The sequence below is a fragment of the Phyllobates terribilis genome, unplaced genomic scaffold (assembly GCF_046119375.1).
Source record: "Phyllobates terribilis strain yellow unplaced genomic scaffold, ASM4611937v1 Scaffold_3__8_contigs__length_932513732, whole genome shotgun sequence".
Classification (NCBI taxonomy): Eukaryota; Metazoa; Chordata; class Amphibia; order Anura; family Dendrobatidae; genus Phyllobates; species Phyllobates terribilis.
In genome coordinates, this window is record NW_027362763.1 from 470,013,976 (window position 1) to 470,038,685 (window position 24,710).

General features: G+C 42.6%; 1 protein-coding gene across 5 annotated transcripts in view; it reads left to right on the forward strand.

Moving 5' to 3' along the window:
- The window catches only part of FIG4 (FIG4 phosphoinositide 5-phosphatase), a 506,946-nt gene that overhangs the window by 148,275 nt on the left and 333,961 nt on the right, over positions 1 to 24,710 (forward strand). For all 5 annotated transcript variants that reach the window (XM_073675847.1, XM_073675844.1, XM_073675845.1 and 2 more), the window contains 4 exons: positions 809 to 937; positions 1,624 to 1,724; positions 12,166 to 12,328; positions 16,891 to 16,988. In XM_073675847.1, coding sequence (XP_073531948.1) covers positions 809 to 937; positions 1,624 to 1,724; positions 12,166 to 12,328; positions 16,891 to 16,988 — 491 coding nt within the window. The remainder of the gene's footprint in view (positions 1 to 808; positions 938 to 1,623; positions 1,725 to 12,165; positions 12,329 to 16,890; positions 16,989 to 24,710) is intronic.

Here is a 24,710-nt window from a genome sequence, read left to right on the forward strand (position 1 = left end):
TATAGTCTGTTTACACAGACAGATGGCTCTTCTTCAGATGTTCATTGAATAATCTGCAATAAATCGTTGTGTGTGCATAGGGTGCCATTGTTCTCAGCAGCACATGTCCAGTTTACACAGAACAATGTGCTGTTGAAAAAAATTATTTTGTTTTTAAACGAGCCGAAAGATCATTTCACCCGACGAACAAGCCTATTGCTCGTTCATCCAATGATCAGCAGCCTGTTTACACTGCCTGATACTCTGCTCGATTATCAGTTTAAATTAAACCTGCCAGGTGTTTCTTGCCTATCAAAATGTTGCTACTTTGTGAAGGTGACTTTTTTTTTTAAGCCAAGCAGATGCTTCATTGCAAAAAGAAGTTTCATTTCCTCTCTTTATGCAAATAGCCTGTTTGCAGTTAGGGAGGTGGAGACACATGAGAGACAAATAAAACTGGCTATACCCTAAGCCTGTCAAATATGGCTTGATTGATGTCTGATCTCATGACTTATGATAACATACTCTGTCCTAAGGGATGTCAATCAAGTGAGATTAGACTTTGCTTGGAGACTGGCAAGCTTGACATGTTTCCCGAGCACCTTCTACTTGAATTCAAGCAGGTAATTTGTATATGGTGCATTAATTTTTTTTAACAAACATAAGCTCCTGCTTGGTTTACTAAGGATAGGAAAGTAAGGGTAAGTAGTGGTGGTAGTTTGGGGGAGAGGGTGGTGGAAAAAATTATCGGAAAGGTCCACTTTAAATTTCTCTTAATATACTGTATGTTGTTATTGAATTCTATTGTGAAATTTCTCAATCTTTTCAGGTACATTTGGCATTTGCAGCGAGCCCTACATGAAGTATGTATGGAATGGTGAGCTCTTGAAGTGCATCAAAGACATTGTTCATCATGATTGGTTACTTTATATTATTCATGGATTTTGTGGGCAATCCAGTATCCTTTTTATTACAGAAGCTGCACTAATTTAGAACTGTATAGTGCATTACTGAGTCTTTTTTCCTCATTCTTGTCTACATTATACTAGCTAAAGTATAAAAAAGATACTTTTATAAGCCATTTGCTTTGAAATGCCTTTCTATAGATGAGCGTAAAAATGTTACATCTCTAAAAACATTGGGCCCGATTTATCATTTGAGGATTTTTTAAGTCACTATTTTTCTGATTTGTGTTATTCACTGATGTTTTTGCGCCAAATTCATCAAGATACCACAAATTGTTCATGATTTTTGCGTACAGTCAAAAATGGTCTTTTTTCTGTCTTTAACAAAATTTTTTTGCCCAAAAAATTTATTTTGTTGATGAAGGGGGGTGGGGGGGGTATATTTGTGTCAAATTTTACTATCAAACTAGGCATAATCGTCTGGAAAATCCTACACCACACTCACAGTGGTGAAATGAAAAAAACCCACAGGCGACTATACATAAAATAGACTTTAAAAAGGCACAAATGGAAAGATGAATTTGGTTCAACCCCTAAAAATTTGGAAAACGCAACAAACTCGATAAAAAGGCGCAAGCGCAGTAACAAATCGGGCCCATTGTGTACGTATCCTCATTCATTTCCCTGTTTGTTGATTTTGTGTTTTTCACTTCTGTGTTTACCTTAATCATTCTCTAAGAATTGTTAATTTACGGTCGCCCAATCTATGTAACTCTTATGGCCAGAAGATCGAGCAAATTTGCCGGGACTCGTTTCTTAAAGAGAGGAGCAAATTGTGAGGTAATGAACACGGCTTTAATGACTGGATGTGAAGATAAAATAAATGAGCTGAAAAAAAATCTATTATTATATTTGCCTGGTGTTATCAAATTGAAAACGTTCACTGTATTTACAACGATTAAGACATGATGTGCAGTATTTACCATTCCTTGTAATATAATACTATTATAATAATGCTTTGCAAATTGTTCTGCTCGATATACCATATATTAATATTATAAATATGGGAATCATAAATTGTTTTACCCTGGATCCCCTGTATTTAGGATGTGAGGTTATTCCGACAAAGAAGAGCACTTGATTGCTTACTTCTCACCATAAATGATGGTTGGTTTCTAGGGTCAGAGAGTCTATAGCGGCAGGACTACTAATTTCATGTATTTCTTGACAACTAAGCAAGCATAGAAATAAAGCATTCTCTAGTTCTAGATCTAATGTTGAAATACAGTGGTGGCCAAAAGTATTGGCACCCCTGAAATTCTGTCAGATAATACACAGTTTCTTCCTGAAAATGATTGCAATCACAAATTCTTTGGTATTATTATCTTCATTTAATTTGTCTTCAATGAAAAAGCACAAAAAGAATTGTCCTAAAGCCAAATTGGATATAATTCCACACCAAACCTAAAAAAAGGGGTGGACAAAAGTATTGGCACTGTTTGAAAAATCGTGTGATGCTTCTCTAATTCGTGTAATTAACAGCACCTGTAACTTACCTGTGGCACCTAACAGGTGTTGGCAATAACTAAATCACACTTGCAGCCAGTTAACATGGTTAAAAGTTGACTCAACCTCTGTCCTGTGGCCTTGTGTGTACCACATTGAGCATGGAGAAAAGAAAGAAGACCAAAGAACTGTCTGAGGACTTGAGAAACCAAATTGTGAGGAAGCATGAGCAATCTCAAGGCTACAAGTCCATCTCCAAAGACCTGAATGTTCCTGTGTCTTCTGTGCGCAGTGTCATCAAGAAGTTTAAAGCCCATGGCACTGTGGCTAACCTCCCTAGATGTGGACGGAAAAGAAAAATTGACGAGAGATTTCAACGCAAGATTGTGCGGAAGGTGGATAAAGAACCTCGACTAACATCCAAACAAGTTCAAGCTGCCCTGCAGTCCGAGGGTACAACAGTGTCAACCCGTACTATCCGTCGGCGTCTGAATGAAAAGGGACTGTATGGTAGGATACCCAAGAAGACCCCACTTCTTACCCCGAGACATAAAAAAGCCAGGCTGGAGTTTGCCAAAACTTACCTGAGAAAGCCTAAAACGTTTTGGAAGAATGTTCTCTGGTCAGATGAGACAAAAGTAGAGCTTTTAGGGAAAAAGCATCAACGTAGAGTGTACAGGAAAAGAGGCATTCAAAGAAAAGAACATGGTCCCTACAGTCAAACATGGCGGAGGTTCCCTGATGTTTTGGGGTTGCTTTGCTGCCTCTGGCACTGGACTGCTTGACCGTGTGCATGGCTTTATGAAGTCTGAAGACTACCAACAAATTTTGCAGCATAATGTAGGGCCCAGTGTGAGAAAGCTGGGTCTCCCTCAGAGGTCATGGGTCTTCCAGCAGGACAATGACCCAAAACACACTTCCAAAAGCACTATAAAATGATTTGAGAGAAAGCACTGGAGACTTCTAAGGTGGCCAGCAATAAGTCCAGACCTGAATCCCATAGAACACCTGTGGAGAGATCTCAAAATGGCAGTTTGGAGAAGGCACCCTTCAAATATCAGGGACCTGGAGCAGAGAAGAATGGTCTACAATTCCAGCAAATCATTGTAAGAAACTCATTGATGGTTACCAGAAGCGATTGTTCGCAGTTATTTTGGCTAAAGGTTGTGCAACCAAGTATTAGGCTGAGGGTGCCAATACTTTTGTCTGGCCCATTTTTGGAGTTTTCTATGAAATAATCAATGATTTGATTTTTGCTTCATTCTCTTTTGCGTTTTTTCATTGCAAGCAAATTAAATGAAGATAAAAAGACCAAAGAATTTGTGATTGCAATCATTTTCAGGAAGAAACTGTGTATTATCTGACAGAATTGCAGGGGTGCCAATACTTTTGGCCACCACTGTATATTAATGCACTTCCAACTTCTGCAATTTTTAACAAATATATCCCTGCACTTTGAAAGGAATGTTTTGACTTCAGAATAGGGATGAGTGAACCCGTGGAAGTTCAGGTTCTGGTACACGACCCAAACTTTATTCTAAAGTTTGGTTTGGGTACCAGAACCCGAAGAAGCCAAGGGTGACCCGAAATTTGGTGCTGTAAAATGGCTGTAAATTAACAAGTTTAAATAAATTAATGTAAAAAACAATGTGGTCCCCTTCCCCAAGTATTGGCATGGCTGCGATTGGCTGGCGCCACTTATGACCCGGCCTGTACACACGCCGTATCACGGGTGATGAAAGGGACAGTGTGAAATAAATAAATTAAAAAAATTACGTGAGTGGTCCCCCATTTTTGATAACCAGCCCAGGTAAAGCAGACAGCTGCGGGCTGATATTATCAGGCTGGGAAGGTACCTGGTCATTGGGCCCGTCCCAGCCTAAAAATACAGGCCCGCAGCCAACCCAGAATTGACACATCAATTGATGCGCCACTTCTGGCTCTTTGCCCGGCTCTTCCCGTTTGCCGGGGTGCAGTGGCAATTGGGGTAATATTTTTTGGGATTCTAGAGCCAGACAGTTAAATACTATGAGGATTTGAGATAGTTAATGTGTTCATATCCCAGAGGGGAGACATCACTATAATGACGTGATTTTTCAACGAGTTCATCGTCTCCAGCACAACTATATCTTGTGAAAGACAGTTGAATAGTGTAAGGACTAGATATCACTTCTAACTGCCTCCCAGAAGGGATTCATTATAGTGATATCACAGTGAATTTAGAGTTTCCTTGGTAACCTTTTCTAGAAAGGGATAGATATTACACAAGAAAACAGTTGTAATCTCTCCAATGAGATCCCAGAGGGGACGTACAATAATAAAGAGATAAATAAATGTCACATAAATAAGTGTATCCCTAAAAGGACCAGGTGCTTTCCTTACTCTCTGAATATCCAGACTAGGGTAGCCTATAAGTGAATGGTCTCTTATTACTTATCTGATTGTCTGAATATTATCAGCAAAAAACAAGGAACAATATAAACCATGTATCTCTAGGACAAAAGGAAAAATTCTGGAATACTGACCACTACAAACCTATGTGATTTTAATATTGCAAATTAGTCCTATATTAACAGAATAAATAAAGGTTATATTTTATATTTAGGAATCTTTAGCTAGAGTTTATTTGTCTTGCGGCATTTTGTTAATGGTGCATTTCAACGCTTAGCACGTCTAAATTTACTATCTTTATGTCTGATTGACTCTTACATTTTGATTGATACCTTCCTTTTCTACAATTGGTTGATTCCTCACTTTTCTACAAATATTATTCAAATTTAACCCTCTGTTTTTGAGATCAAAAGAAAAAGAACATGCTCACTCTGGATTCTGCAGGGGGGATATCTTCTAATACATAGAACATACTGTATGGTTACAGACGTGCAGCACGGCACATGTTAAGTGACTATTTACAACCCCTGGCAAAAATTATGGACTCACCGGGCTTGGAGGATGTTCATTCAGTTGTTTAATGTTGTTGAAAAAAAGCAGATCATAGACATGGCACAAAACTAAAGTCATTTCAAATGGCAACTTTAGGGCTTTAAGAAACACTAAAAGAAATCAAGATTAAAAATGTGGTACTCAGTAAGGGTAATTTTTTTCAAACCAAGCAGATGGAAAAAATTATGGAATCACTCAATTCTGAGGAAAAAATAATGGAATCATGAAAAACAAACGCACAAAAGAACACTCGAATACAGTATTCGAGTATTTTGTTGCACCACCTCTCGCTTTAATAACAGCTTGCAGTCTCTGAGGCATGGACTTAATGAGTGACAAACCGTACTCTTCATCAATCTGTCTCCAACTTTCTCTGATTGCTGTTGCCAGATCAGCTTTGCAGGTTGGAGCCTTGTCATGGACCATTTTCTTCAACTTCCACCAAAGATTTTCAATTGTATTGAGATTCAGACTATTTGCAGGCCATGACATTGACCTTGTGTGTCTTCTTTCAAGGAATGTTTTCACAGTTTTTGCTCTATGGCAGGATGAATTATCATCTTGAAAATTCGCAAACTTCCTTTCAATTGATGGGATAAGAAAATTGTCCAAAATATTAATGTAAACTTGGGCATTTATTGAAGATGTAATGACAGCCATCTCCCCAGTGCCTTTACCTGACATGCAGCCCCATATCATCAATGACTGTGGAAATTTGGAAATTTGCATGTTCTCTTCATGCAGTCATCTTTATAAATCTCATTGAAATGGCACCAAACAAAAGTTCCAGCATCATCACCTTGCCCAATGCAGATTTGCGATTCATCACTGAATATGACTTTCATTCAGTCATCCACAGTCCACGATTGCTTTTCCTTAGCCCATTGTAACCTTGTTTTTTTCTGTTTAGGTGTTAATGATGGCTTATGTTTAGCTTTTCTGTATGTAAATCTCATTTCCTTTAGGCAGTTTCTTACAGTTTAGTCACAGACATTGACTTCAGTTTCCTCCCATTCGTTCTTCATTTGTTTTGTTGTGCATTTCCTGTTTTGGAGACATATTGCTTTAAGTTTCCGGTCTTGACGCTTTGATGTCTTCCTTGGTCTACCAGTATGTTGGTGTAGCGCCCCGAGGGTTCGGCCGCTACAGGGGTATTGCACCTCAGACCAGAGGTGTGATATTCCACTCCCGGGTAAGGATGGAGTATGGACCAGGGCTCAGTTAGCTGCATACAGCACACACACCCCATTTCCGAGGGACAGCTCAACGGTGCTCCCACTAGACATAAGTGCAGGCACGACCGACCATGTCCCTGCTGGAGTGGGGAGGGAGGGGTGGAACACCCAGTGCTGTAGGGGCAGATAGGGGGCGGTTCCTGAGCGTAGGTAGGAGCCCATTGGTTGCTGGTCACCTGGGCTCATGGTCAGAGGGAGGTATAAAAGGTGGGCACCATCTTAGATCTAGGTTAGTTCGTTCAGCCAGAGGAGAAGACAGGGAGTAGGGGCTCTGTAGGAGCTCTACTCCGGAAGGGCCTAGTGAGAGGCCGAGGAGGAGGTGAAGGGGAGCTGAGATTCTAGCTCATCTCAGCTCCAAGAGAAAGGAACAGAAAGGAACAGAACAGGAAAGAAAGAGAAGAAGAGACAGAGAAACAGAAGGGCTCAGGAACAAGAAGGTGGAAGGGACCCTAAGAACCCACGAGAATCCAGGGTGCAGGGTCAGGCAGATTAAGGGTACCGGATCCCAAGGTGGTGGAGGAGAAACAACCCTCAGCCAAAGACCGGTCGTCGTGATCATCTATTGGTGCGACACCTCATCAAACCTGCTAGGAAGGCACCATATAGGACAGCGGAGGACGGGGCCCACGTTTAACCGCACAAGTCCGCGGCAGCTGGACAAAAGTGGATCACTGGTGAGGCAGGCCAGAGAAAGGATAAAAGGGGGTCCTGTGCCATGCTCCTGAACTGCCTGGTAGTTGACCGAGCCCCTCACCTGGTGGACGCAGCACGGCTCGGGCGGTCACTGCCGACGGAAGTGACCCGGAACAAACGAACTGTGAGTAAAGACCCTGGACTGTAACTTGTCCGTGTGCTCCTTCGCGCCTCCAGCACTATTAGCACCGGGACTCGCACTACCATCACTCCCACCATCCACTACACTGCCCTGGGGCCGCACTCTTCCCGTGGGGAGTCACACCATCCCAGCTGCATTCATCATCAGCCCCAGCGGACTGCCTTGCAGCGGCGGTTCCTAATAACCGCAATCCACGGGTGGCGTAGTCGGATATTATCTCAAGTACGTAGCAGACTACCAATGGCCTGACCACCCTGAGCCGCGGGACCGGGCCGCCACTACTACTACCCCCGTCGTTCCCCTATCGCCCGGATCCGCGTGCCCCACGGCCCAGGGGGAGAGTCAGCTTTGGCGTAGTCGGCAGGATCATTACCAACCCGCCACAAGCGGGTATTGCGTGCCTGAAGAAAATTGCACATGTACCTTAAAAAGAAGTTTCCCGCCATCAGACGCCATCTTGGACCGTTTCCCGCCATCTTCATCCGTCTTTCCCGCCCTGGCAGAGCGGACGCCATTATGTGCGCACCAAAAGACAGCAGGAAGCCACCTCCCATCGTGGGCCAGATCCCAGAATGGCGCCAAAGAAGGGGCCCACCCCCACCAGCCATGAATGCAGCAGTGGAGATGTCTATCAACATGGGGGGGCTGCCCCTGAAAGTGATTGTCACCAAGTTGCCCCGGGGCCGCCCCCAATGGGGGTGGGAAGAGAAGAAAACTGCTGGGCAGGGGGTGGTCTGGATCAGTCCAGACAGACCGCACCCGGGAATGGACGCCCTGAGCAGCACCAGTCTCCTGGCCCGAAGCCTGCTGCAGGCCGGACCGCTCTGCAGCCTAGCAGAAGTCCTGGCGCAGCTCCCCAGAGATCCGGAGCATGCGCAAGCTGCACTGGAGGACCTGGAGCAGAGGATGGTCCGGGCGCAGCAAGATGCACTCACAGAGTGGAGAAAGGAACTGGCCCGGCAGGCCGAGACCCATCAGCGACAGACTTCAGCCGCACCCCGCGGTTTGCCTGCCTCGGAGGACGGCGCAAGAGGAGAGAGGACCGGAGGCGACGCCGCGGAGGGAGCCGCGAGGACTGAGGCAAGTGAAGGGGACGTCACCACCCCAAGCCCAGCAACCGCAAGCCTGCCCCAGCCCCCAGTCGCAGCACCCGAAGCCCCACTCACCGCGCCTGTTGCCGCGCCGCCACTACTTCCAGCTAGGCCTCAAGCGGTGAGCGCCGCGGCCAGGCCCCGCCCGTCGCCACGCCCCTTGACCCCGGGCGCCGTAAAACGAGAAGCGTCATCGGCCTGGTCGCAAGGCCTGGATGACCCGGGCGCCATCGCTGAGCCTGCGCCCCTGTCCCGGACGGGACTACCACCTAGCGCGACCGAGAGACCCCTGGCCTGGTCGCAAGGCCGAGTGCCCCCGGGCGCTGCCCCCAGATCAAGTCCCTCTACCATACCACGACTGGGTGTGGACTTGATTGCCCATCATACCGGTCCGGATGGACTGCCCCTGGAGTGGCCGGCCGAAGTCATCAGCAATCAGCCATGGAAGACCCAGCCCCCGCGCGAGCCTCTGTTACCGGTTCCAGAACCCGTGGAGGTCCCCCTACCCCCACTGGAGGACATCCAATTTGCGTGGGACCCCACCGGCGAGAACTTGATGGGGTTCTCCCAAGAGACTCGGGCAGACGCGGTCCGACGTCTGGAGGCCTGTCATCAGCAACTGGCGACCTTTGAGCGGGAGCGACGAGAGAGACGCGTCAGGGAGGAACGGCTCCAAGCCCAGAGTGCTGAACAAAAACGTAAGGCCCGCCAAGACCCCAAAGCTGCCCGTGCTCCCCGAATCACCGGGACCATAGTCAAGTTCCACATGGAGAACGGCTGGGGCTTCATCAGGGGCCCAGAAACAGCAGGCGACGTCTTTGTGATCCGCAGGGACGTCGAAAGTCATCTACCTGAGGGGCATCGTGGCCGTGACCTGTACCCTGGTGATGTGGTCACCTTCACCCGCCACGTAGGTGCAAAAGGACCATATGCCCTACATGTCCACCGGCTCACCGAGGAGGAGCTACAATACCGCGGCTATGAGGAGAGCCAAGAGGACCCGGACGGGTCTGAAGAGCCATATGAGGAGGAAGAAGGAGCCTATGGAGGACACCGCTACTAGTAAGTAGCAAAGTACCTGTGTACATAGTTACCCGTCAGGACATCCGTATCGTTTTTGGGACTGTTCCCGTCTTGAAAGTGTGGTCCCCGTTGGGACAAGTATCGAACTGTTACCTGTGTGCCCCTATCCCCTAAGTAATCTGGCTGAGGACTGAGAGCAGCCGTCCCTCTTACCCTAACAGGCTGAGGACTGTGAGCAGCCATTCCCCTATCCCCACCGGCCGCGGACTGGAAATGGCCAATCCCTTGTATATAGTTGCGCTTCTTAAAGCACCCCCTACTGGTTTTATACAAGAACCGCAACGTCTACCTCAAAGTTAAAATGGACTGTTGCACCTTTAAAAAGGAAGAGCATCTGGTTGCAAGTTGCACCGCAGCCAAGAACCCAAGAATGTGCTTTAATTAAAAATGTTTTATATATGAAAAGTTTTTATATGCTGCTAGATATTGATGTGAATGTTTTCTATAAGTGTGAAATGTCAAAAGAGTTCCGGAAGTATTGAAAAAGTTTTCTATAATGCCTAGTGAAAAGAAAAGTGTGTCCCATAAAGGGAGTTGAATCGTAATGTCTGTTTCTAAATGTAAAAAGTTATTGAAAAAGTCTTTGCATGTCCTGTAATCAACTGTTTTTGCTCTTTTCCAGCCCGAGGACGTGCTGTGCTTTACCAGGGGGGAATGTAGCGCCCCGAGGGTTCGGCCGCTACAGGGGTATTGCACCTCAGTCCAGAGGTGTGATATTCCACTCCCGGGTAAGGATGGAGTATGGACCAGGGCTCAGTTAGCTGCATACAGCACACACACCCCATTTCCGAGGGACAGCTCAACGGTGCTCCCACTAGACATAAGTGCAGGCACGACCGACCATGTCCCTGCTGGAGTGGGGAGGGAGGGGTGGAACACCCAGTGCTGTAGGGGCAGATAGGGGGCGGTTCCTGAGCGTAGGTAGGAGCCCATTGGTTGCTGGTCACCTGGGCTCATGGTCAGAGGGAGGTATAAAAGGTGGGCACCATCTTAGATCTAGGTTAGTTCGTTCAGCCAGAGGAGAAGACAGGGAGTAGGGGCTCTGTAGGAGCTCTACTCCGGAAGGGCCTAGTGAGAGGCCGAGGAGGAGGTGAAGGGGAGCTGAGATTCTAGCTCATCTCAGCTCCAAGAGAAAGGAACAGAAAGGAACAGAACAGGAAAGAAAGAGAAGAAGAGACAGAGAAACAGAAGGGCTCAGGAACAAGAAGGTGGAAGGGACCCTAAGAACCCACGAGAATCCAGGGTGCAGGGTCAGGCAGATTAAGGGTACCGGATCCCAAGTTGGTGGAGGAGAAACAACCTTCAGCCAAAGACCGGTCGTCGTGATCATCTATTGGTGCGACACCTCATCAAACCTGCTAGGAAGGCACCATATAGGACAGCGGAGGACGGGGCCCACGTTTAACCGCACAAGTCCGCGGCAGCCGGACAAAAGTGGGTCACTGGTGAGGCAGGCCAGAGAAAGGATAAAAGGGGGTCCTGTGCCATGCTCCTGAACTGCCTGGGAGTTGACCGAGCCCCTCACCTGGTGGACGCAGCACGGCTCGGGCGGTCACTGCCGACGGAAGTGACCCGGAACAAACGAACTGTGAGTAAAGACCCTGGACTGTAACTTGTTGTCCGTGTGCTCCTTCGCGCCTCCAGCACTATTAGCACCGGGACTCGCACTACCATCACTCCCACCATCCACTACACTGCCCTGGGGCCGCACTCTTCCCGTGGGGAGTCACACCATCCCAGCTGCATTCATCATCAGCCCCAGCGGACTGCCTTGCAGCGGCGGTTCCTAATAACCGCAATCCACGGGTGGCGTAGTCGGACATTATCTCAAGTACGTAGCAGACTACCAATGGCCTGACCACCCTGAGCCGCGGGACCGGGCCGCCACTACTACTACCCCCGTCGTTCCCCTATCGGCCGGATCCGCGTGCCCCACGGCCCAGGGGGCGAGTCATTGGCCTTTAACAACCTTCCCATGTTGTTTGTATTTGGTCCAGATTTTAGACACAGCTGACTGTGAACAACCAACATCTTTTGCAACATTGCGTTACCTTCTTTTAAGAGTTTGATAATCCTCTCCTTTGTTTCAGTTGACATCTCTCCTGTTGGAGCCATGATTCACGTCAGTCCACTTGGTGCAACAGCTCTCCAAGGTGTGACCACTCCTTTTTAGATGCAGACTAACGAGCAGATCTAATTTGATGCAGGTGTTAGTTTTGGAAATGAAAATTTACAGGGTGATTCCATAATTTTTTCCCTCTGCTTGGTCTGAAAAAAATTGCCCTTACTGAGTACCACATTTCTAATCTTGATTTCTTTTAGTGTTTCTTAAAGCCCTAAAGTTGCCATTTGAAATGACTTTAGTTTTGTGCCATGTCTGTGATCTGCTTTTTTTCAATAACATTAAACAAATGAATGAACATCTTCCGAGCCTGGTGATTCCATAATTTTTGCCAGGGGTTGTAGTCTGCATGCTTAAAAGTTTCCTAAAATTATAAAGCAATACCTATGCTAAAGAAATGCATATAGATCTTTGTAAATCAATGCAATACTTGCTAAATAATCTGGAGTTCTGTTTTGCTTTTTAGGGAGATGTTGCCAATGAAGTGGAGACAGAGCAAATTGTTCACGATGCTTCTGTGATGTCATTTAATGCTGGCAGCTACTCCTCATATGTTCAGGTCCGTGGTTCTGTTCCCTTGTACTGGTCTCAGGATATCTCCACAATGATGCCAAAGCCACCAATTACATGTAAGTTTTATATATGATCAGTGGAAAAAGTATATGCAATATTTTATTTTACTATAATTTATTAGATATTTATTTTTTGCCCCATCACATTCTGTAAACTTGGAAGCAAATGCAAAATATAATATAAGTAATATAATGGATTATAATACAATGTAATATATGAATTCTAATATTTATAAGTAATATGCTTAAATCAATGCACACATAAACAATGCAACTTACAATGCATAGTATAAAAGGATCAGTGCAGACATAGAGAGGCTAGATACAAAAGGTAAGAAAAATATAATCACTAGGGATAAGGAAGAATTGGAAACTTGAGCACATGTACGGAAGCTGGAGGGGATCTGTGGAGAGTTTATTAGAGTCTATAAAATGTATTTGCATATTTGTATTGTTGAAGACTGACTGTAGAGAAGAGAAAAGACACGTGAGAAGTGCTGCACAATAAGTGTGCGGAGATGATTAGAGAAAGAAGGAGAAAAAAAAACATGAGCAGATTTTGTTATTTGTTGTCTTCTATAGTTAATAATAATATTTTTATTTATATAGCGCCAACATATTCCGCAGCACATTACAATTCAGGCAATTTACAGACATTATCAGCACTGTACCCACTGAGGCTCACAATCTACATCCCCTATCAGTATGTCTTTGGAGTGTTGGAGGAAACCTACACAAACACGGCGAGAACATACAAACTCCTTGCAGATCTTGTCCTTGGTGGGATTTGAATCCTGGACCCCAGTGCTGCAAAGCTGCAGTGCTAACCACCGAGCCACCGTTCTTCCCCTCATGTATTGTGTGAGGATGGCGATCAGTAAAAATGCCGAACAAAATATGTAGAAACTCTAAACCTCTAAATTAAAGGGGGTTTTCCCATGCTCTAAACAAATTACATATCCGCTGGATAAATAAGTGTCACCATCATATATTAGAATGGGGGGTCCCAAATCCCCTACTTGAATGTTACAGTAGGAAACATGGCCAGTGCTGCTCAGTAGAAAGTCTTTGACTGCCAAAGATAGCCAAGTAAAGCAATACCACAGACAGTGAATGCAGCGAGGGTCATGACATTCTACCGTTCCAGTCACACAACAAACTTACAGATCCCTTGTCTTATAACTGGTTAGGGTCCCAGCAGATCTGTGGTAGGGACACGTTTTTATTATGGAAAATCCATTTTAATGATAGATGTAAATGGGATATAAACTTGCCCACAGAAGATGTACTCTTTAAGCAAGCAGGCTCATAGAAATGTTAGAAAATATAAAATACATATAAATAAATACAATAAATAAGGCTAGTTTCCTTCTGACCTCTTTCATTTCAGTTTGTAATTGACTAATGTGGCAGGCCGTTAGGGCCTTTATTCTCTGCTGGGCCGCTAGAGAGCCCAATTGTTTGGCTTGGTTTGGATAATAATGCACTGAAACCATGTTTGTAATAATTTAGTATATACAGTAGCTTGGAATTAAGGGTCATTTAAATTAAATGGTTATAATGGGAATAAAAAGGAATTAAAGAAGACACTTTGAAGACTCTTATAGCAAGAAAATAGTTAGACCTTTAGAATACATGTTTTTGTAGAGAAGACTGAAGAAATAGACAGTTGATTTGCAAGCAGAGATTTCTAATAATGTGCTCCAGAAGAAACAAACGTGAATATCTCTGCAGTGGAATGACAGTGCAAAACGTAAATGAGCACCAGAATTAAGGGAGCTCATGGATTTTTACTCTGTGTTTCAGTCAGTTTTATTTGTGCAAATGATAGGTCCTCTTTAAGAGAGAAATGAATGAAAGTTGTTTTACAGTGACATGTTAAGGCTTTATGGAGACAAGGCTATTGATACAATGAAATGCTAATGATTCTAAATGAAATGCAACTTGGTATAGTGAAAATACAGACACAATGGTGTTGATGGGGGATGTTGAATGCATGACCGTTATTTTACCAGTACTATGATTTGAAATTCTAATCACCCCTGATGTGCATTTAAATGGTGATACAGCTGATTGCAACATTTCAGTTGTGCTCAAAAGTTTACATACCCCGGCAGAATTTTTCCTTTCTTGGCCTTGTTTCAGAGAATATGAATGATAACAAAACAATTTTTCTCCACTCATGGGTATTGGTTGGGTGAAGCCATTTATTGTCAAACTACTGTGTTTTCTCTTTTTAAATCTTAATGACAACCAAAAGCATCCAAATGACAATGATCAATAGTTGACATGCCCCAGTTCTTAATACCGGGTATTGCCCCCTCTAGAATCAATGACAGGTTGAAGTCTTTTGTGGTAGTTGTGGATGAGGTTCTTTAATTTCTCAGATGGTAAAGCTGCCCATTCTTCTTGGCAAAAAGCCTCCAGTTCCTGTAAATTCCTGGGCTCTCTAGCATGAACTGCGCACTTGAGATCTCCCCAGAGTGGCTCAATGATATTGAGGTCAGGAGACTGAGATGGCCACTCCAGAACCTTCACTTTGTTCTGCTGTAGCCAATGACAGGTCAACTTGGCCTTGTGTTTTGGATCGTTGTCATGTTAGAACGTCCAAGTACGTCCTATGCGCAGTTTCCGGGCTGATGAGTGCAAATTTGCCTCCAGTATTTGCCGATAACGTGCTGCATTCATCTTTCCTTCAACTTTTACCAAGTTTCCTGTGCCTTTATAGCTCATACATCCCCAAAACATCAGCGATCCACCTCCATGCTTTACTGAAGGAATGGTGTTCCTTTCATCATAGGCCTTGTTGACCTCTCTCCAAATGTAACGTTTGTGGTTTGTGGCCAAAAAGTTCAGTTTTGGTCTCATCACTCCAAATTACCTTGTTCCAGAACTTTTGAAACTTGTCCTCTGTGCTGTTTGGCTTATTTTAGATAAGATACTTTGTGGCATTTGCACAGTAATAGCTTTCTTCTGGCGACTCGACCATGCAGCCCATTTTTCTTAAAGTGCCTCCTTATTGTGTATCTTGAAACAGTCACACCGCTAGTTTTCAGAGAGTCCTGAATTTCAGCTGATGTTATTTGTGGGTTTTTCTTTGCATCCCAAACAATTTTCCTGGGATATTTTTTTGTATCCCTTTCCTGTGTTATACAGTTCAACTACCTTTTCCCGTAGATGCGTTGACAATTCTTTTGCTTTCCCCATGACTCACAATCCAGAAACGTCAGTGGCTGGATGAAAGATGCAAGAGTCTGCCTGGATCCCAGAAACTCACTCAGCTTTTATGCACACACACTGATTACAAGCAAACAGGTCACAGGTGAGGATATTTCCTTTAGTAGCCATTCAAACCCATTTGTGTCAAATTCTGTGCATGTTATCAGGCCAAAATCACCAGGGTTTGTGAACTTTTGATCAGGGTCATTTGGATGTTTTTGGTTGTCATTAAGATTTGAAAAGAGAAAACACAGTAGTTTGACAATAAATGGCTTCACCCAACCAATAACCATGAGTGGAGACATTTTTTTTTTGTTATCATTCATATTCTCTGAAACAAGGCCAAGAAAGGAAAAATTCTGCCGGGGTATGTAAACTTTTGAGCACAACTGTACATCTTCTTGAGAGCATGTTAGAGCAAGAAAATTATATTCTAAACATTTTTAATACGATTTTTCATTGCAGATTATGTCTTTTAAGTTAAAAAATAAGACTTCAATAAGCTATTTCTGCAAACATATTAAGTTGCTAGAGAATCTAGATAAGCTGTTTTGTCTAGGGAGAAATAAACATACTAGGCAGATGAAGATGGTATGTCAGAAGGCTGAACTGAATCAGAATCCAACTAAGAAAATGATAAAATGTTGTAACATATTTTGATTGATGATTCAATAACACTGAAAAAATGCCAGACAGACTCATAACAGCTGAATTTTATATATAGTGAATATAAAATCATACGTACAATAAAAAACCGTGGGTATATCAGATACATGGAATACAAATGGCTTGGTGAACAGGATTATACATCTAATGACATATGGTGTGTGCTAAAATAATGCAAACATACAAATTTAAAGGCTAAATATCCATACTGAGTAAACACTTACATATGTAAACCCAAGTCTATAATGGAAGCACAACCGATAGGCAAGATGGTAGACACCAGTGTTATAAATACAACCAATGTAAAAAAGATGGATACCTCAACAACCATAAAGGAAGCAAAACGCTGTCAACAAATCAGAGAGTTAAGTAACTATGATTAAAGATTTTTTTTTACCTACACCCACCCAAGGAAACACAGCTGACATGCCTTTCGCTGAGGCTTCATCTAGGATCACTGCTATAAATGGCAGTCTATACTACTATACTTCTGATGGGCTTCAGAGGTATGGGACATGGCTCATTATTGCAACAAAAGTAATACAGCTAATGCAAGAGCATATTTGTAGTGCATGTGATAACCTAATCTATGAGCTAGTGTATCTTTGAGCACTAATGGTTCTGCTCCATAGATGATGATAATGTTTTTTTAGCCTGATGTGTAAATATGAAGTATATAAATATATATTTTTACATTTTAATAATAATACTGAATTTATGTTTTATTCACACAGTGGACCAAGCAGATCCATATGCGCATGTGGCTGCTTATCACTTTGACCAAATGCTTCAGAGATTTGGATCACCTATTATAATTCTGAACCTTGTGAAGGTAAAAGAAAACATAAAATTAATTGTGTTCGACACTAATCTTATTTGAATCATAGCTGAAAGTATTGTCCAGGATTTTTATAAACTAACAGTTGTAAGTGTCAGAAAGAATATTAAATAACCCATTACTTACCTATTCAATCTACCATCACTTCAGCGCTGCCCATCTTGTGGTCCCTCCATACCCTACAGCAATGATATCATATTCCTCATTCACGTGGTCTCTGTAAACAATCCTTTTCTTCACTGGCGATACGCTTTCCATACAAATGTTGACATTAAAGGGGTTTTCCCACGAACAAAAAATCATTTTATTCACTAGATCTTGGAATATAAATAGGTTTCACAATTGGATGTGATTAAAACAAATGTTCCTGTGCTGAGATAATCTTATAAATGTGCCCCTGCTGTGTACTGTGTAATGGCTGTGTCTGACCGTGCAGGAAGATAGTCTGATCATACCACATTTCTTGGTCAGGGGAGGACGCAAAAGAATGTACAGACCGTGAGACAGCATGTGATAGTGGGACAGCTGATTCTGTGAGGTGAAATGTTTTACCTCACAAAAAAAAATCAACTGTCACCCTGTGCTGTAATGTCGTCTGCATTCTCTTTTGCTTCCTCCTCTGTCCAGGAGCTATGGTATGATCAGACCTTGTCCCTGTACGGTCAGACACAGCCATTACACAGTACACAGCAGGGGCACATTTATAAGATTATCTCAGCACAGGAACATTTTATTTAAACACATCCAATTGTGGAACTTATTATTATTCCAAGATCTATTGATTAAAAAGAACATTTGTTCGTGGGAAAACCCCTTTAAGCTAGTGACTTTCTACTCTGCAGTCAAACACCCTCATTTTTAGTTTATTGCTCTCCCCTTCTCACTGGCCACAACCTCCAGGGTACTCACGATAGTCATAGCCTTTTTGAATGTGAGTGGAAGAGTGTCGTACTTGAAAAAGGAAAAGGAAAAAAAATCTTACCGTACTATATCATCTCATGTCTGCTTTATCTCAGTGGAGTGCCGTAGCCAAAATTGCTGACCCGCAGAGAAATCCATCAAAAGCATAAAGTCGGAAGGCACGTCCAGTTAAAACAATCTTCAAACTTTATTTCATATCATAAAGGATAATAAAACTTCCTGTGTTAGATGCTTTTAATAGTTTCATTTCACTTTTGTAACTAGTATGCTCAATGACTAAGGGCGCACTCAAAGCCAGAAATGCATCAGTGTTTTTACCGCCAATATGTGGAAATTTTTATTCTTCTTTTTGATATGAAATAAAGTTTGAAGATTGTTTTAACTGGAGATGCCTTCCAACTTTATGCTTTTTATGGAAGAGTGTCATAGTCATTCCCTATTTGGACAACATACTCATCAATGCCCCCTCTCACTCGTAGAATCTGAAATTCATGCAGGTAACCATGGACATTGTTTAGTTTGTCCTGGAGCATAAAAAGACCCTTCTCAATGCTTTCTCTTAGTCGGGAGCTATTTAACATTGCACAACAAAGAGAATTCTTTCTGGAAGACAAAATGATGACCCCCCCCCCCCCTCCCCAGTCCAGTGTATTATGAACTGAGTTGTCCATATGAGAATACTGGGAAAAATGTTTGCCTATATCAAAGCCCTCCTCTGCTCAGTTTCTTACCAGGCTCCTTCTCCAGTTCACTCTTCTCTCTCTTCACGCTCACACCATCCCGATTGCTCACTACGTAGCTATAGGCAAGTGGCCAGTGAGCTTATGGTGTACACACCTACGGATTCCAACTCATGGAATATGTGTATACGCCCCCAGTACGGTCACTGTCAGCTTCAGATAGCCCAATTAATATTATTCGCTGCCACCACCAACCAATTTTAAAATACAATACAGGCCTGATCGGACGCCTGCTTTCTGGTAGTGTATATGGCTTCAGGGGAGGAACGATCACAGGACAAAAGAAACATGACTATTAAATTTTATATTTAATCCAAAAGGGAGGCAGTGTTTGTGAAAAATATACAAAAGGTTTTACAAAAGGATACATTACAATATAGAATATACAGTTACACAAATAAAATGGAATTAAAGAAGAACTTACTAAAAAGATCGCAGAGACTGTTCAGTTTAGCAGGAAGGGAGGCGCTCCAATGCCCGTTCAGTGAACGTGACCCCTTGCTTATAGAATACATACCTCATGGCAACGAGTACTGACCCATCCTCGGCTGTGTCTTTTATGTCGAAGGGGGGACCTGCCCACACATCCCCTGTGATGACATCACGTGGACCGGCTCCAGCCTTCATATTTTTACTATAATATCCAAGTTACGTGATAACTAAAAGCTGGATGATCGCAGAAGCTTGCAGGTGGCGCCATATTTTTTGTTACGAATTTACTTTTCCTTAGAGACTACACATGGCATAGCTGCGGTCCATTATATCGGTACTTTTGCGCCACAACTCACCAGAGGGGAATACAGCTACTGAAAAATAAGTGTATTGTTCCTTTGCTGACCCTGCCGCTAAAGTTACAGTACAGACCAAAAGTTTGGACACACCTTCTCATTTAAAGATTTTTCTGTGTTTTCATGACTTTGAAAATTGTACATTCACACTGAAGGCATCAAAACTCTGAATTAACACATGTGGAATTATATACTTAACAAAAAAGTGTGAAACTACTGAAAATATGTCTTATATTCTAGGTTCTTCAAAGTAGCCACCTTTTGCTTTGATGACTGCTTTGCACACTCTTGGCATTCTCTAAATGAGCTTCAAGAGGTAGTCACCGGAAATGGTCTTCCAACAATCTTGAAGGAGTTCCCAGAGATGCTTAGCACTTGTTGGCCCTTTTGCCTTCACTTTGTGGGCCAGCTCACCCCAAACCATCTCGATTGGGTTCAGGTCTGGTGACTGTGGAGACCAGGTCATCTGGAGTAGCACCACATCACTCTCCTTCTTGGTCAAATAGCCCTTACACAGCCTGGAGGTGTGTTTAGGGTCATTGTCCTGTTGAAAAATAAATGATGGTTCAACTAAACGCAAACCGGATGGAATAGCATGCTGCTGCAAGATGCTGTGGTAGCCATGCTGGTTCAGTATGCCTTCAATTTTGAATAAATCCCCAACAGTGTCACCAGCAAAGCACCCCCACACCATCACGCCTCCTCCTCCATGCTTCACGGTGGGAACCAGGCATGTAGAGTCCATCCTTTCACCTTTTCTGCGTCGCACAAAGACACGGTGGTTGGAACCAAAGATCTCAAATTTGGACTCATCAGACCAAAGCACAGATTTCCACTGGTCTAATGTCCATTCCTTGTGTTCTTTAGCCCAAACAAGTCTCTTCTGCTTGTTGCCTGTCCTTAGCAGTGGTTTCCTAGCAGCTATTTTACCATGAAGGCCTGCTGCACAAAGTCTCCTCTTAACAGTTGTTGTAGAGATGTGTCTGCTGCTAGAACTGTGTGTGGCACAGACCTGGTCTCTAATCTGAGCTGCTGTTAACCTGCGATTTCTGAGGCTGGTGACTCGGATAAACTTATCCTCAGAAGCAGAGGTGACTCTTGGTCTTCCTTTCCTGGGGCGGTCCTCATGTGAGCCAGTTTCTTTGTAGCGCTTGATGGTTTTTGCAACTGCACTTGGGGATACATTCAAAGTTTTTTTTCGCACTGACTGACCTTCATTTCTTAAAGTAATGATGGCCACTCGTTTTTCTTTACTTAGCTGCTTTTTTCTTGCCATAATACAAATTCTAACAGTCTATTTAGTAGGACTATCAGCTGTGTATCCACCTGACTTCTGCACAACACAACTGATGATGCCAACACAATTTATAAGGCAAGAAATCCCACTTATTAAACCTGACAGGGCACACCTGTGAAGTGAAAACCATTTCCGGTGACTACCTCTTGAAGCTCATCAAGAGAATGCCAAGAGTGTGCAAAGCAGTCATCAAAGCAAAAGGTGGCTACTTTGAAGAACCTAGAATATAAGACATATTTTCAGTTGTTTCACACTTTTTTGTTAAGTATATAATTCCACATGTGTTAATTCATAGTTTTGATGCCTTCAGTGTGAATGTACAATTTTCATAGTCATGAAAATACAGAAAAATCTTTAAATGAAAAGGTATGTCCAAACTTTTGGTCTGTACTGTATGTGTCCCAGTATTATCGGAATCATAGAACTTCTGATATTCCGTATTTCATGTCGGTGCTGAGAAGCCTGGGGTTTGCAGCTGGAAATGTCCTGGCTATTGTGAGCAGTGTTTGAAGCTTAAATGAGCTGCATCCTCCTCACCCAGGTGTAAACTTATCATAGGCCTGTGCCACTTGAGTTTTCCACCTCTCCTGTGTGCTGCGATTTGCATATTAGCCACTTCTCTAGAGCGTCAGCTTTTGTTCTGGTGACAAATAGTATAGAGGGGTATGGAATGAGGGGTTTGAGGGGGAGAAAGATATCTTCTTAATATTTTCTATGACACTTAGCAATATGAGAAGTTAGCATATCCAGAACAGATATTTGGGCAGCTGACTTAATCTCAGTCACAAGCAACTGTCTGTAGTAAAGTGGTCTCTTTACTTAGATGTTTTTCTCCAGATTTGCCAACAGTGGTGCAAACCAGATGTCGATGGCATCCAGGATACATTGTAAGATCCCTCTGTTTGTATCCAGGACCTCCAATCCTCTAGTGATCGCCTCTGACATACTGGGGATTCTGTGATCACGCTTAGTTTTTCCCCTTAGTTTAAAATGAAGGCAAAAGGTATTACAGTCAATCTCATGGCTCACCATTAACCCAGAAGGTCCTGCTAAGTAAAGGTGGTCAATCCTGTTGCAGACGTCCCCTTGCGTCTCTCAGATCGCCCAGACCTATTTTACCAGGGTCCCCTTTTCTACCCATATTTTCGATTGCTGATTTAACACCATGCCAGCTGTTGAAGCCGTCTTCTTCAAAGCCTTAAGCCTTTCGGATCAGGTTAAACAGATCATTATCAAAGGACAGAAGCCTTCCTCATCTTGTATATACCATTGCTACTGGGTGAGCCTTTTTCAATGGTGTGAATCCAATCATATTGCTTCCATGTTCTCATATTCATTCTTTTCTCTACTACTTACAGTCTAGTTTAGAGGTAGGCTTGTTATAATCTTTTTTTTTTTTTTTTTTTTTATTGGTAATCCTATGCAACTTAAACTTATGATTGCTAGACTGCTGTACGATAGCAGGAGTACAAAGATGGCAAACATTTAGGTAGGCCCCAGCTGCCATGATAACTGGCATGGGTGGGTGGTGTGGGCTGGGGCAACAGGCAGATAGGAGGCTCTGTTAACCACTTGTTTTTTTGGAGTCCATGGTGATTGTGGCATTTAAGGAGTTAAACAGCATCAATCAGTCCTAGCTACAGTTAGAAATAGGTAACAGCTGTATAACACAGTGAACACCTGCGTTGCATACGTCAGGACCCGAAATGTATCATACATGTACTTCACTTTTCTGGAAGGGGTTAAAATGTTTTGGGTGTTATCTTCTAGTTGTTTATTTGGTATCCTCAGGCACAGAAGCAGAAATTCAGCTGAATGAAAATAAATTTGCTCATAGTAAAAATATGTCCATTTCATTCTGAAATACTAATATGTAAATGTAAATGAGGACAGCGTAATCCACTGAAAAATAGTGCTTTATTTATCGAGTCCGCTGTCAAAGGCTCGGCTACAAGACTCTGGATCACCCGGCTCTGACACGTGACTTAAGTGGTTTATTTTTTTAACTCGTCGGTTGTAGTGTGGATGAAAATGTGCTCTTTCATAGACTGTCCATACCAGGATTCCAGCATTAATGCATTTCTGGAATAATTGAACTTTATGAATTCCTATTAAGCCCAAGCCTGCTCTATTAGACAGCTTGTGCTCAGCAATTTGTAATAAATGCTTGGAGTTATCTGTTGTTTTTGTTTGTTTTTGTCTTGCTCAGAGACAATTGCAAACATGTGCATGCATTATAATCCATGCTGTGATTTAGCTTGGAGTCACATTTGACCAGGAAGCAGGCTCTATTCTGATCTTCATAAGCTACTTCAGTGCTAGCAAATGAGCTTTACACTGTTGGCCAATTGTTCAATGTCCAATAACTAGCTTTGGTCCTGTATTTTATGATTTATTTTTATATGATATATACAGCGTGGTCCAAAAGTAGGTGCCCAGAAAATAATAACATTTATTTTGATTTATATATAAAATTATATTTACTAACACAAGCATAACATTGACAATTAAATTTTATTCTGAACAATAATACAAAAGCCCTTAAATTTTATCAACGCAGGTGCTCAAACTGTTTTCCATTACAATTTGCACAGCTTTGAAGTCGCCTCTTACACTTCAACAAACTTTTTTGCACAAGTCTCTTTGGGTATTCATTTCTTGAAATGCATCTCTTATGTCATTTTTCAAATCACTGACACTTTTTGGTTTTCGACTATAAACTTTGTCCTTGAGTACTCCCCAAAAGGAAAAATCCATTGGGGTCAAGTCTGGTGAACGTGCCAGCCAATTAATAACACCATGTTTGATAAATCTCCCCCTTCATAACCTTATTACACTTTCTGTCCACCTACTTTTGGACCACCCTGTGTGTGTGTATATATATATATATATATATATATATATATATATATATATATATATATATATATATATATATATATATATATATATATATATATATATATATATATATATATATATGTATGTGTATATGTTCCTAGTAACCAAAAATGAGACTGACAATAACTAAAATATAAACTAAAATATAATTGGGGAATTGTCATGCAACTTGGTGTCCAGTGAAATCTACAGGAAAACCTTTTAGAGTGTGGGCATTTTTCCATCTTTTAGACTTCTAACCTGCACTCCTTTAATCTCCGGTCTAGAATTTGTAGCAGCTTTGGAGTGATTTTTTGTGACTGTTACCCGAGCTTAAAGGGAATCTGTCAGCTACTTCATGCTGCCCGAATCAAGGGCATAATGTATCCAAGACCGACACATACTCTCAAAACATTTATGGTTTACTCTGAAATACTCCAGACTCCTAGAGAAAATCATAGTTGGAAATGCAGCTGGGGACAAGGTGACAAGTCCAAGAAGCCTTCCCATTCTCAACTAAACTGATCGGTCTCTCCCTACGTGTGTCAGTCTAGGGGGGCAGGTGGGGACCTTCTTCTTGAGTAGTAACCTCAGCCTCTCTGTCAACTATGTTTTTCTCTGAGACACTGCAGTGTTTCAGTGTAAAACCGGTTATTAATTCAGGAGCCAGTGTCTGATACATAGTGACCCGTGGTTTCGGCAGAATGAAACAACTGACAGGTACCTTGTAAAAATTCCTAGTTCTAACGTTCGACTCTTTTGGTTCCCCGTGTTTTCTTTCACACTGAATTTAATGCGGTGTCTAATGTATAATAGTATGGGAGTTTTAAGCTTCCAAAATGAAGAATTGCTGCTAAATCATAGCTGTTTTATTCAGCATCCCGAGGGATGGCTCATAAAGTTGTATAGCAATATCTCGAGATTGCTTTTATATGAAATAAAATGCGCTGAGATTATTTAATAAATTCAACCACACAAATGCGGATGCCTCCTCACCTAGTCATTTATAATTTTGCATTATCTCGAAATTAGTTGTCTTAATTTCATGCACAACTTCTACTATTGTCATAGCAACTGTCTATGCGGGGAT